Here is a 14,593-nt window from a genome sequence, read left to right on the forward strand (position 1 = left end):
AGTTGAGGTCACAGTTCAAGTTGACAGGACCAAACCTTTTTCAAATAAATGATCAAAGAAGGAAATGATTTACCCGTGTAAATAAGTCACACTGAACTTAAGGCAAACCTGACTGACAGATAGAAAAAGGGGGAAAAGTCGACAAACTCTTGAGTCCTGCTGACGTAAACAGGTGGGTCGACAATTAATCGAGTTATAATGAAGTGGTGAATACCTGTGAGGCAGCAGGACGCTGCTGACAGGACAAGGGAGCTGTCAGAGGAGGTAGGGCCGCCTCTGCCTCTCCAGGAAACACCATTTAAATAACTAGTGGGAGTGTGCAGTCGCTCTTGGATTTAACACAGCAGAGGCAGAAGCATCACTCCAGCAGGGAAACTACAAGTCGTTTTGTCACAGGAAGGTGTTCAGAAACAACGACAACACTTGAGCTATGTGTGGTAAGTTTTTCTTTTATTCGAGTTGTTTATTTTTCAAACTTGTGGGGGGGATTTGCGCGTTTTACGCACGCGCTCCTGCAGCGCTTTAACGCCGGTGTCATGCCTTTAACTTACCCGCTACAGCCATGAATTGTCAATTATCATATTCTAAAAGTCGTCTCACGTAGTTATTCCGATCTTTTTGTGGTTTAAATGGAAATGAAACTTGTGATTCTGGACCGCAACAACTGGAAAAACGTCTCACTTTTTTCTGATGTGCGGATGCCCGGAGAGCTGTAAACACAACTGCTACGTGTCAGTGTTTTCACTCTCTGCCGTAGACAACAGGACAAGCAAGACATACCAGTTACTGTCAGAAGAAATGTGGAGAGGGCTCTTTATTACAGTGCGTCCGTGATGTGACTCACATCCATCCCCCACAGCTCCCTAAAGTTGAACCATTCCGGGGTAAATCCCCCCCCCCTTTTGACAGCCCCACACGTCCCACTCTCCCACATGGACGTTTACAGCCCAGAGTAAATCTTTAACAGTACTTCGGCCTCTCCTCGTGTCCGCGAGGAAGAGGCCAAGGCTGCGGGAGTTTACAGCAGCCTGCCTGTACCTGGCTGCTCCAACACTGCGCGCAATGTGCGTCCGTCAATGGCCAGCTGTGTGCCTGCGGGAGAGGGCTGCCCGGAACATTCCTACACACACACACTCACACACAAACACTCATACTTACCCAGCAGCCTCATACTTTATTCACAGTTATTTCCATCAGATATAAGGATGCAGCAGCTTGTCTAACTCAAATTAAATGTATTGGGATGCATATTCCAGATTTCTTGTTACTCATTAAGGTTGTTGAGATAGTTTGTCCTTCCTCAGCATATATGACTTAGATGAAGATTATAGGATGCAAACACAATCCAGGTGGAAGCTAGGAGTTTCTCATTTATCAACCATAATATACAAGAATGTCTATATTAATGTCAAGTAACAACTGTATGCAACTTTTCCACTATCCCCAATCTAACAGATTTATCCTTAAACAGAAAGTAATCATGTTAAACGATGCCACAGTGCTCTTTTTAGTCGTGTAAACTCTGCCTACAAGGTTTGATAACCTCAAAGGATTCAAAGCTTCTCTTTCTCTCCCTCTCTAAAAGGGATCTTTGCCTACCTGAATTACTGCGTGCCTCGCACCAGAAAGGAGATATTTGAGACGCTGGTGAAGGGTCTGCAGAGGCTGGAGTACAGAGGGTACGATTCAGCAGGTAAGACACTCAGCTTCACTGCCTTACCACACACAACACATGCACACGCACACACACAGGCACAAAAGCTTATAGTACTTCTTTGCAGCACCTGTGTGTCATGTCCTTCAAAAATAAGATCAAAGCAACATCTGAAATTATTCAGACGTGTAATCATTTGATTCACTGTAACTGGCCCCGAAAGGCACAAAAATACATAAGTCATTAAACTAAGATTCCCAAGTGGGTAGTCACTTGTCAGACTGGTAATATAAGGACACGAGCACACCCCGCCCATGTGATCCTTGACCTTTAATTTAATTCACAATCATAGATAATAAGATTGAAATGAAGACAAACTGGTACGGCAGCTAACACCTAAAACCACTCGGCTGAGGGAGGCTGGTGTCGTGAATCCAGAGAGGAATGATCTAACCACACACGGTGCTGGGAGGTTTAAAAATATCATAACGCCGGCTGCGCCTTAAGAAACTCAAGTGACGTCCCACTCAGAACCTGCAGCCACCTGATCATTTAATAATGTTAACACACGCCCAGGCGCACACACACACTTTGTGTTTGTTCATCCTGTTTGAGCAAGATGGAAACACACATCTGAGACGTCCTTTCATGGCTGTCAAACACTCTGTCCCACACACACACACATGCAGAGACTAGAACCTCAGAGACATATTAACTCCTCTGTCACCTATTCTATGGGAATCTGACCTTTTATCCCGAATATATGGAAGACTTTTATTTTGTGTTTGTGTTTCATTACCTTCCCGTGTGTCTGCAGGTATCGCTGTGGATGGCCCAGGCAAGACGACCACTGACATCAATGGAAACACCATCTGCTTAATAAAGAAGAAGGGGAAGGTCAAGGCCCTGGATGAGGAGCTTTACAGTAGGTTTATGCATATATAATTCATATTTCTCATGCAAGATTATCTATGTAAAACGTTTCTTACATTTCTTTCACATTTATTTGTATTTTCCTCCGTGAATATATTTACAAAGTGTCTATTTAGCTTGTTAGGATAATTTTCAAAACAAATTCTCCAGGGATTAATTTCACTGAAGTCTGCTCGTGTCAGCAAAGGGAGTCATGTCTTGTTTTGCCCCCTTCAGAGAAAGACTCACTGGACCTGGACGAGGAGCTGGGCACACACTTCGGCCTCGCTCACACTCGCTGGGCCACACACGGAGAGCCGAGCGCCATCAACAGCCACCCTCATCGCTCTGACAAGAACAACGGTGAGACTGCCGTCACGTTTGCATCACAGTACATGAATCCTCCCTAATTATAAATGCATGCGAAACAAAGAGCAGGAATGTGTGACATTTTAACCTGCTGTGACGCTGTGATTCCAATGTTCTGCATCCCCTTACTGTCATCCTGTAATAGCAGCCTATGCGTCTCACCTGAGCATTTACACAGAAGTTTAAGAAGCTATTTACCTTTATGAGGCACCTTACACATCTATTGTCAGTCAATAGACACCCATCCCTTCATAAGTGTTCACAGGTGTGTCAGTAATGCACCTTGGCTTCAGACCAAGTTATGTGAAAGGTCCAAAGTGAGTCTGGCAACCAGGCGACTTGTATCTGCTTTACATTACAGTTTATTGTTCTGTTATTAATATTAGGTGTAGACACATTGTTACTTTGTTCTCATAGATGATAACTTATCATCTCTGTGTTGTATATTTGGCTGCTGTCCCTCTCCAGCTCCTCCACGTGAGTGCATGTGTGTCCAGATCCACAGCTTTGTCTGCGTGCATTAACCCCCTTTTGTTAACACAACCTAACAAAGACACATTCTTGGAATGACAACAACCTGCTATACCGCACATTTCACTGGTTTGACAACTTTCAGGATCACCGTGAGGATCTATTCCTGCAGCAGATCTATTTTTAGTGGGATTAGACAAAATAAAAGACCCAGTTACATGTGAATCAACAAAAGCGGAGAACATTCGAGTGTTTTTTTCACCTTTGGCCCCTTTGTCTAATCTGTTCACTCTCACTGCCTCTCCTCAGAGTTTGTCGTCATCCACAATGGCATCATCACCAACTACAAAGAGCTGAAGGAGTACCTGGTAAGTCTTCTTATCACCAGGAGCTGTTCAGTGCCATTCTCCGACCCGCCCTGCAGGTAGAGCTCGTACTGTCTTCACAGGCTGAGCATGTCCTTCTATGACTTTCTCTTAACAGAACAGGCTGTCGCAGATTAGATTAAAATATGATTATTTATGACTTTTGCTGACATTGTGCACGGTCATAAGTTAGTCTTGAATTTACAAACTTGTGCCTTATAAGTTTAATGTGCATCAAAAATTAAGGATGTTTAATAGTATGTGAGGGAGTTGATGGAGGGAGACTTTATTGTTTAAATAGCACAACCTTTGGCTGACATAGAGTGGAGGTCTGTGCAAACAAGATAGTTGCAATTTAATATTTAATATCATCGCTTTAGCAAATAAAGTATTGAAGAGCTTATCCTATCAGTCAGGGACTTAATATCTGATTAAGCATGTAGTTGATTTGATATACGAGCAGAGATCAGAGGACGGCCAAAATCAGCGCAATTTAAACATCTTTTTTTTTCCTTTTTATCTGCAATATGCACAAAGTTATGGATTTTCCCATTAAAACTGAAAGCTGTTACTTTTTTTTAACATAAAAAGGTTGATAATATTGTTTTCTGCAGCTCATGGACTCTTTTAAAAGTGATATTAACGATTATGAAGGGGATTGTAACATCACAGTTTCATATCACTCGATTAGAAGCAACCAGAATGAAAGATGGGCAGAAGACGATCTTGCGGGATGACTGACAGCGCCTTGTTTGTGTTTACATTCATATAAACTCCATCTTTTATCTTCAGGTGATCAAAGGGTATGAGTTTGAGTCAGAGACAGACACAGAGGTGATCCCCAAACTGGTGAAATATGTTTACGACAACCGAGAGAACGACGGCGTCGGCTTCTCCACCCTGGTAGAGAGAGTCATCCAGCAGCTGGTGAGTTCACTGACTGCGCCGACACACTTCACAGCAGCTTCACAGCAGCCATCTTTGTTTGGTAGAATTATGAGGGCTTTGCTTCTATTCAGTTTCTTCTGCCAGCGAGACGGAGCACATCACATTTGCTCTACATCAAGGGATGGAAATTTTAATAACCAGCTTCCTGGTAGCTGTAGGGTGGCTTCATGTAGCATAGTGTCATAAAATGTGTCATTGACTGGTCACCCACACACACACACACACACACACACACAAAGCTCATTCTGCAATGTGTGAAACTGCTTATATTCCCTGTCCATTAAAACTTTGTACACCATCACAAAAACACTCTCCATGGCAACCGCCCGAGCAGCATCACTAGTGACATCATCAGTGGTAGAAACAGATTTGTCCGGTCGGATTGAGCAAGCGTCTTTTTTCCACTGTGTGACATCAGAGCCTCACATGTTTCTGTGGAGCGGGTCCTCTCCGCTCAGAAGAACACAGGAGGCAGAAGCAGCCATTTTGGATTTGGAGTAATGGGAACCAGATAGTCAGAACTACAAACAGCCTAAAGACCATGACTCCCCCCACCTCCCTACGCTTCCCCTCGCCTCACCTCCCCCTCCTTGCTTACCACCCCTTTCAACACCACACACAAACACAGCCACGGCCAGTTCTACGTCTAACCACCGCAGGCAGCTTTGCAGCCAGTGCTTTCGAAACACAGCTGATGTTGTACAATAGAGGTCTTATTTCTCTTAACCCTCCCTCCTCCTCCTCCTCCTCCTCCCCTCCTCCTCTCCCCTTCACCTACCACACTACTTCCCAAAACTCACCCACAACTACAAACCCCACAGGGCCAGAATACAACATTTGTTTGTGCTCAGAGAAGGTGACACACTTTCCAGGAATACACGGCTAACTTTTACTTTTCATTTAACTTTTATTTTTTTCTCCCCTCTCTCTCCTCTAAAGGTTTACTTCGATGTTAGTGTGTTTCAGTCTTTCATCAGGCGAATGTAAACTCTGTTTCCTCTCCTTTCTTCTGTCTCAGGAGGGGGCCTTCGCTCTGGTGTTTAAAAGTCGTCATTTCCCTGGAGAGGCTGTGGCCACCAGGTTAGTATACACACACATGCAGACACACACACACACTCTTGCTCTGACATTTCACTACACATTTCGGTGTATGCGCAGTGAGCCAGACACACTGGAGATGAGTCACCCCTGTTGTTCCGACGATGAAGCAATCCAAATTATGATTTGAGGAGACTCCTCAGACTTACTCATGCAGCTTATCTTAGCTTACATCCTTCATTGTGACATGTGATGGTTTGCTTATGGAAAGTGTGCTGTTTCTTTAAGCACGTGTGTGAATGTTTGTAATGCGCGTCTGCCTGCATGTGTCAGCTCTGTCTGCATCCTAAGACCCGGGCGGGGCGGAGCAGAGGTTGAGTCCACGTTCCCCCTCTTCCTCCCGGGCCTCTGGCCTCTGGGCCGCTGGCCGCACGCCGGCTTCTCTGTGACTCATTAACGCAGAGACTAGAGAGTTTCCTGTTTCGTCTCCGGGAAGTGCTCCTGCCAGAAACACTCCTGGTTAATCACTCCTTGTTGTTTGATTTTACTTTCTACCTTCCACCGGTTCACTGAGCCGGGAGACGGAAGAAAGAGGTGAGGGAAGTGAAACGAAGGGAGATAAGTGGGTCGTTGCTTGTGCTTTATGCAAACAGGTGACCTGGTGGTGCCGCTGTTGGCTTCAGCCTCTTCCGAGAACACCTGCTGTTAAAGTCAGGAGACTTTTGCATCTCATAGTCTTTTGTGTGCTTGTAGTTTCAGAATAAAGCTGTAACTAATATCAGTACACTGCGCAGCGTTTGCTATGTAGTTTGGGTGTTAATGTTTTGAGCAGTCAGCGTCGTCTTCCAGGAAGGAGAGATGGAGGAATGTTTGTAATTATCCCGTGATGTTCGTCACCCGCCCTTTGTCATCTTGGATCGACCTCCCTGCAGCACTTTTACTCTCGTCTCAGCTTCTCTTTCTAAAACTCTCTCTCACTCTATTGTTCCTTCATTCTCTTTCCCTCCACCACCCTGTCTTTCACCTACTTTCTTTTCTTACATCCCTTTGCTTCCCGACTCTCCCTCCCACAGGGTAAATATTGTATTGGATAGCGACCACATGTTTCTGTTTGCAAGCCTCCTTTTTCAAACCCCACACCCCTTAAAGCAACCAGCGTTCATGCGTCAGCGCAGCCGAGCCCCAGAGAAATTCGAGGCAGAGAGAAAAGAGGGATCCAGAGAAAGAGAAGAATTAAGGAGAGGCCTTTTGGACACGATTTCTTAAGCGCTGGTGCAATAATAACACCATGAAGTGGTTTTGTCTTGATGAGCTGTTTGCACTGTGCTCACAAGTCGAGTGTGAAAAGGTTTCATCTGTTTTACGGCCAGTCTCCTCACACCCTCCTCCCTCACCTGTCCAATATACACATGGGTGCACCTTCTCTACCTCTACAGACAATAGGAGAGGCCCACATGGTGCCTGTAGCCAATGAGGAAGCAGCGACTCAGTCCAGGAAGTATTAGCTAATCCTGAAGGATGTTCTGAAATGATATTTGATATTTACCTGTCTAATATTCTACATGAATGCATTTAGAAGAGATTATAGATAAGTGGAAGCATGTCTGAAAGCCTGTGTGCAATGTGACCTCAGGGTTGTGTAAGAAGAGATACTAAATTAAATGAACAAAGGTTGCATTGGATTCGATACAGAGAAAAAAAAAAGGATGTAAAGAGAAAGAAATGTGTGTTTGTTTGGGATAATACAGTAGGATAGGATGACAGGTTAACTCAACATTTAACACACCATGTGAGAGAGTGTGTGTCTACAAACCCTAATCCTCTCCTGTGTCTCTCTCCCCCCCTCGCTCTATCTCCGTCTCTTCCTCCCTGTCTGCTTCACTCCCGTCCCGGCAGGAGAGGAAGTCCGTTGCTCATTGGTGTGCGAAGCGAGCAGGAGCTGCTGACCGAAAACATCCCCATCCAGTACAACAGTGGTAAGCTCTGTTCCTCTCTGTGTGCCATTATCCACTTACACTGCAGCTGAAAGCTCACACACAGACATGCTGCAGGTACACGCAATCACAGCAGCATGCACAAAGCTTGGAAAAATGAATGTCAGATTTATACACCTGAAAAATTGAATAGCATATTACATTATCTAATATAATCTTATTCCGTCTGACAGTATATGTATTGAAATGTGGGGGCATTCAAGTATAAAAAGTAAGTAGTATTTTGCTATGTGTAAAAAACAATACACAGTGTGTGGCGCCCCACATGCCCACAGACAGTCTTGGGGTGGCACACCAAAGCCAAAAAAGTCATATATACATGTTAGCCAAAAAAAGCAACACCACGCCGCAGCCTGCTATGCATTTGTTATTTTCTTTCACACAAACTATTTTGAAGAGTATAAGAAACATTGAAAAATGATTAAAATAAATAGTGCATGAAGTGTAAATTCAGACAATATTGTTTAGATTATTCAGGGCTTTCCTCAAACATATGGAGTATTCAGCCAGTGGGGGGAAAAAGACAGCTAGCTAAAAGATTTGGCCATAAAGGCCAAATTTGTTGGCTCCTGGCTCATTTTAATGGCACTCTCCTGTTATATACACTGATATTTCTTGTTACATATTTCTGTGATTTTGCTAAACCATTTCTAAACAGTGAGGGAATTATTGCAAAGAATTAGGCCTCATGTTTTAGCACGCTCTGTGCCCACCCAGTCTGTAAACAGCTATTAAGTTTGGTATAAAATAATTCCTTTACAAATGCTGTTTAATTAATTAAATTATAATGATCAACAGCCTGCTTTCAGTGTTCATGTTTTCACACATCAGTGTTCAAACATCCTGAAATGTGGGTAGATGTATTCGGGGGGTTTTTTTCATTCCCTACAAGCCCACAGCCTCGCCCCCCTTGGTGCGCCACTGACTCTCAACACTCTCAACCAATGATTCCTACTCAAGTTGTAAATCTTAAAAACGTGTCACAAATATGTGCTTTGGTTTTAGAAAGAGGCATAGGACAATAATAGCACCGCTGTTTTTGCAAACTCAAACAGGAGTAAATATTTGTTGGGGACTATTTCGAGCCCCTGATATGGCGCTAGTGTGTATTTACAGCAGCAGTGTGTGGGATGAGGCAAAATAAACTATGCAGTGCCCATGTTTATCCTTATAAAGGACCATGTCATACAGTGAATTGAAGTTTATTGAAGCTGATTTAAAGCCTTACTGAAGTTTTGTGACATGGTATTCATGTAAGTGTGATAAAAGTATTACTGGTTTAGGTCTTTTAGAGAAATTTTAACAACTTATAGTCAAACCTATTCTTTCATACATTAATACTAAATGTGCTAAAGGTTAAAACTGTTAAAACTGATCTAGATATGCAACTTTTTTTTTCATTTGTTATGCAATATTCCTATTGAAAAACTTGGAAAGCCACTTTTCCTGCCAGGGATTTCTGTGTAGTTTTAAAGGGCAGTGGTTTTTTGGAAATTCAGTTGGATTCTTCCAGCGAAGGATGTGGTTTACAATCCCAGCGTTTCCAACAATAGAGACAGTTTGTCTCGCAAACTTTCAGATACTCTCGTTACAATAAAAGAATCTTTATGATCATATTAAGTTAGGAACAACATGAGAGCTCTGCTTTTAATCTCTACTGCGTCTTCACGGCCTTATCTGTTTACTTTAAAATGTATGGTTCTGAAGTGGGAAGAGTCCAAAGTCCAAGGCAGAGTTGGATGGTTTGGAGGGAGCCGAGCAGGGTGTGTCGTTTTAGTGGTTGAAAAAAATTCTTTTATTGCTTTATTTAAATACAATGAAAGATACCATTGTGCGATCGCCAAACAACAGCATGTTGACTGCTGTTATAAATACGCCTGTCTTGTGGGGACTGCTGTCATTTCCAAACTCACAGTAATATCAGAATTTTAGCGACATGGCAAACACGTTTCTAGAGCAGAGTCCTGACGATACATCTGGAAGCTGAGGGGAAGAAGTGATGAGCACATCTTGATTGTTTTAGTCACTCAAAGTCTAACCCTTGACCTCTGACCCTTGCCCTTGTAGTCCAGGAGAAGAACAGCCGTAACCGCTCTGACAGCACCAACTCCATCAACTCTGTGGGAGATGGCAGCGCTGTGGAGTATTACTTTGCCTCTGACGCCAGGTGAGATATTAACCGTCTGGGTGTTTTGTGGTGAAAATCAGGCGATTCTTATTCATCCTTTAATAAACTTCACTTCCTGTCTGTGTCTACTGTATCTATCAAAAATAATTAGTTAGAGCTCTTTATCATCACATATTCAGCATCCATCTTATCTCTACCCACAGTGCCATCATTGAACACACCAAAAAGGTGTTATACATGGAGGATGATGACATCGCTTTGGTGGCTGACGGCAAACTGTCCATCCACAGGATTAACCGGCAGGCTGGTGAGGATCCAGTGAGGGCGATCCAGACCCTGCAGATGGAGCTGCAGCAGATCATGAAAGGTCAGATACTGTTACATTAAAGTAGTTTGGCTAATCTCAACCACATCTTGAATGCACTGAGAACATACTGTATGCACGTAGTGCTAACAATCAGAGACGTGTACTTGTTCGCCCTCTGCTGGCTGAAAGAGAAAGCATATTATTATCTTTCAATACACAATCTAGCTCCATATCCCTCCTCTCTGTCTTACACCTCCAGGCGTACACATTCAGCATGTCCCCCACTGTCAAAGTAAATCTTATACAAATGTATGTTCCTCCCTTTGCAGGTAACTTTCAGTCCTTCATGCAGAAGGAGATCTTTGAGCAACCGGACTCAGTCGTCAACACCATGAGAGGCCGGATTTGTTTTGACTCCAACACAGGTGCCAAGTGATCTTACATCCTGCTCTGCCTTTAAACTTAAAGTAAATCTAGGGCGCTAGAACACCTTGAATCAATATTAGCAGGAACTAACTCAGGATACAGGATCTGCAGGGTGTTTGTGTGACCTTATTAATATTTGTCAGTTTATGAAAGACTTATACATCACATATGCAAATAATCTAAATTATACGTGTTATACTAATGTATCTGTCCTCTGTTTCCTTAGTGGTTCTCGGTGGGCTGAAGGACCACCTGAAAGAAATCAAACGCTGTCGACGGCTCATGATGATCGGCTGTGGCACCAGCTTCCACGCTGCAGTGGCTGTAAGTACAAGAAATGACCACTTAGACAGATATGATGAGTTAAAGTAAAGCTTGTATGGAGAGTTATACAGATGGCATTGAACCTGCTGCTTTTGTTTTCCTTATTTGCAGACCAGACAGATCCTGGAGGAGCTGACCGAGGTGCCCGTCATGGTGGAGTTGGCAAGTGACTTCCTTGACCGCAGCACGCCCGTTTTCAGGGATGATGTTTGCTTTTTCATCAGCCAGTCAGGTAACAACATGAAACCCTTCCCTACAGTCAGATTTTGTCTTCAGCTCACTATTTTAGATTTGTCATGTTATAATTCCCCCAAAACAGTTGATTTTCAACTGTTTCATTCTGGTGTTAAAGAGAAACTTGCCTCACGCTTTCAGGTCCTCTGTGAAACTTGCTGACATCATCTTTATGATTTTATTGTGCTGGGTTTCTGCATTGTAAGCATAACTTTTTATCCTCTTTGCGTCTTCAGGAGAGACTGCAGACACCTTGATGGCGTTACGCTACTGCAAGGACCACAGTGCTCTGACAGTCGGGATAACAAACACTGTGGGCAGCTCCATTTGTAGAGAAACAGACTGCGGAGTCCACATCAACGCCGGGCCTGAGATAGGAGTGGCTAGCACCAAGGTAGAGTTTATACTGTACATCACACAGATGTATAATGTCTATGCAAAAAAGACATGAGTTTCAGACTTCATATAAGTTATGCTGCTGTTTTAGCAACACTTTGCATTCAATAATAAAAGGCAGCTCTTTAAAGGCTGCATGATGACACAGAACTGTGTTATTGGGTACAAAAGCCCTTGTTGCCTTAGTGTTCAGCACAGCCTGGGGTTACATGAGTGTCTCTTATGTTTGTGATCCAGGCTTACACCAGTCAGTTTGTGGCCCTCGTCATGTTTGCTCTGATGATGAGCGAGGACAGGCTCTCCCTACAGACGAGAAGACTGGAGATCATCAACGGCCTCAGGATGCTTTCAGGTCAGTCGAAAAACATAGTATGAAATCACAAAGGCAGAGCCTGTTTGTGCCCATATTTCCTACCATGATATCTCCATCTGTAATTTACTCATTCTTTTTCCTCCTAGAGCTGATAAATAAGGTGTTGGGGCTGGATGAGAAGATCAAGGACATCGCCAATGAAATGTACCAGAATAGGTCTCTTCTGGTCATGGGCCGAGGGTTCAACTACGCCACCTGCCTGGAGGGGGCGCTGGTGAGTGGACTGTCAAAAAACTGCAATTCATCTCCCCCCAGAGTAACATAAAATATAAGGGCAAAGAGGATACATTAGATTAAATGTCAAAGTTTTTAATATAATGTGACGGATATCCGTCTTCTTTATTTCTTATTGTAATGCAGAAAATCAAGGAGATCACTTACATGCACTCAGAGGGCATCCTGGCCGGGGAGCTGAAGCACGGTCCTCTGGCACTTATAGACAAAGACATGCCAGTCATCATGATCATCATGAGAGACGGCTGCTACACAAAGTGCCAGAACGCTCTGCAACAAGTCACTGCCAGATCAGTAAGTCTTCATCATCAGACACTGAAACACACACAAAGACAAGAAATGTTACAGTCCGAGCGACAAATGCAACAAAATAATAACGTTCCTCCTAACGACTCCCTCTCCATCAGGGCCGGCCCATCATTATCTGTTGCCAGGACGACCCTGAGATTACTAAGAATGCCTACCAGACCATTGAGCTGCCGCACATTGTGGACTGTCTGCAGGGTATCCTCAGCGTCATCCCCCTGCAGCTCCTGTCCTTCCACTTGGCCGTCCTGCGAGGATATGACGTAAGTAGTCGACACAGTTTCTGACTCAAGCTGTTTTTGCAGATTCTCACAGTTTATAAAGAACAGAGCGAGAATAGAAAAATATTATATGTTTCATATCTAAAATACTGCAAATATCAATTAAATGCAACTGCAAATACTTTCAGTAGCATCTATTTGCATATAACATTCATATTGTTGAAAAATCATATCTGTTTCTTTTTTTTTATTTTGCACTACTATTAATCTCAAGGTATAATTTCAGCATTTCTTTGTAATTGGATTTACATTCTACACTTGACTCTGGGAGGCCATTTATTGCCTCCAGTTCATTCATAATTAACATGCTGTACAGTGGCTGGAGACCAGCTTACTAAGCTGCACTTGCTAAAGCCACATGTGTATATGTGTGTATGCGTGTGTGGGCAGTATGTCTCAAAAGCTTGGTGTGCTGTTAAACTCGAAAATAACCTTTTACCTAAAAAGATATCACATTCAGCAGTATGGACAGACACCATGTTCTTACTTGTTACGTACTTTACCCGGTTATGACCTGAAAGCTCTCATCATAAGAGCAGGGAGTGTCAGGTTTAAACCGTAGCTAATCTTGTGTCTCTAGCAGCATTATTTACAACACTTATCCAAGCTTATTAGTGTGTAGTTTAGGAGGAATGTTGTGTGTTTAGTGCAGTTAACATACAGTAAAGCCACTTTATGGGACAAAACAAGTATAATACACACTATAATCAACTATAATACAGAAGGCACATCCTACAAGTTAAAACACCAAACTCAATATGAAGTGATGTCCACATGACTGCTCACAGGTAGCTTTCGCTAACAAACTGCTTTCTCCTTTTTTTAGGTTGACTTTCCCAGAAACTTGGCCAAATCTGTGACTGTGGAATAAATGCAGCCCACGAAGCACAACAAGGGAGAAGGAGGCTCATAGAATTACAGTGCAATTGAATGTTCAATATGTTTGTGTGTGTATGAGTGTGTTTGCGTATGCGAGCATGTGGTGAGGTTGGGGTGGGGGGCTGTGTGCGTTTCTGTGTGTGTGTGTGTGTGTGTGTGTGTGTGTGTGTGTGTGTGTATGTGTGTGTGTGTGTGTGCAGTGCACCAATATAGGTGTGAGTGAAAGAGTGATTGATGAAGAGGGAAGGATACGATACAATGTCTTTAAAAAAAAAGAGAAATGTGAAGTCCAACCAATACACTGCTGAGGAAGTGCCAATGCCCGCGAGGCCTCACAGAACAGTCTATGAAGCACACATCCAAAGCATCATGCTGTGCCTTTTGTCGTATCTCAAGTTGAGCCAAAAACACACACAGGCGAGGCAGAGAAGCACTGTGATATGGTATATTGAAGTGTTTACAGTTGTGCAATATTGGGGCCAAAAGTCTATTATGTATGTACATAATCATGAGTGAGGTGATTCATTCTCTTCTGTTGGATCACTTTCTTATGTCTAGTGGGGCCTTCTTACCCCTCTTTGCATTATGGGATATGTGGGAGTAATGCAGCAATAATAATGTACCGTGACTTTAAATAATACTTTTGTTATGTCAGCCATTTGTATGGGTTTATGATAATGATGATATTCTATATTTATCTGATTTTTATTTTATAGGGGCTAAAAGAGGGTTCGATTTATATCTTTCACTGTGATTGTATTTTATACTGTTTGTTTCATAGATGTAAACAGGCACTATCAATCAATAAAAAGATAAATCATTCTATTGGAAATCTGTCATTGTTTATCTTGGTTCTCCTTACCTGCCACCGTTTTTGCAGTAATGTCTGATTTTCATGCTTTATAACTTTTTTTGTCTGTAGGTGGCACAAAGCCTCCATGGCCATTTATTCAG

At 43.0% G+C, this 14,593-nt stretch overlaps 1 protein-coding gene across 1 annotated transcript; it reads left to right on the forward strand.

The window, feature by feature from the left end:
- Positions 1–261: 261 nt before the first annotated feature.
- gfpt2 (glutamine-fructose-6-phosphate transaminase 2) lies at positions 262–14,465 on the forward strand. Its single transcript, XM_069670028.1, has 19 exons — positions 262–437; positions 1,586–1,693; positions 2,472–2,579; positions 2,804–2,929; positions 3,716–3,774; positions 4,564–4,698; positions 5,738–5,799; positions 7,654–7,733; positions 9,819–9,918; positions 10,083–10,246; positions 10,516–10,611; positions 10,839–10,936; positions 11,048–11,168; positions 11,407–11,564; positions 11,804–11,918; positions 12,026–12,153; positions 12,300–12,467; positions 12,581–12,742; positions 13,587–14,465. Exons 1-19 carry the CDS (start codon positions 431–433, stop codon positions 13,629–13,631), a joined length of 2,040 nt encoding a protein of 679 aa, XP_069526129.1. The 5' UTR covers positions 262–430; the 3' UTR covers positions 13,632–14,465.
- Positions 14,466–14,593: the final 128 nt, after the last annotated feature.

The sequence above is a fragment of the Semicossyphus pulcher genome, unplaced genomic scaffold (genome assembly GCF_022749685.1).
Source record: "Semicossyphus pulcher isolate SPU_LCO1_2020_fin unplaced genomic scaffold, fSemPul1.0.p SCAF_2, whole genome shotgun sequence".
Lineage (NCBI taxonomy): Eukaryota > Metazoa > Chordata > Actinopteri > Labriformes > Labridae > Semicossyphus > Semicossyphus pulcher.

Bases quoted from the DNA above. Each gene is read 5' to 3' on its own strand.
- gfpt2 (XM_069670028.1), top strand. The intron at 11,169-11,406 runs GTAACAACATGA...TTGCGTCTTCAG, and splicing joins CTTTTTCATCAGCCAGTCAG to GAGAGACTGCAGACACCTTG. The intron at 12,743-13,586 runs GTAAGTAGTCGA...TCCTTTTTTTAG, and splicing joins CCGTCCTGCGAGGATATGAC to GTTGACTTTCCCAGAAACTT.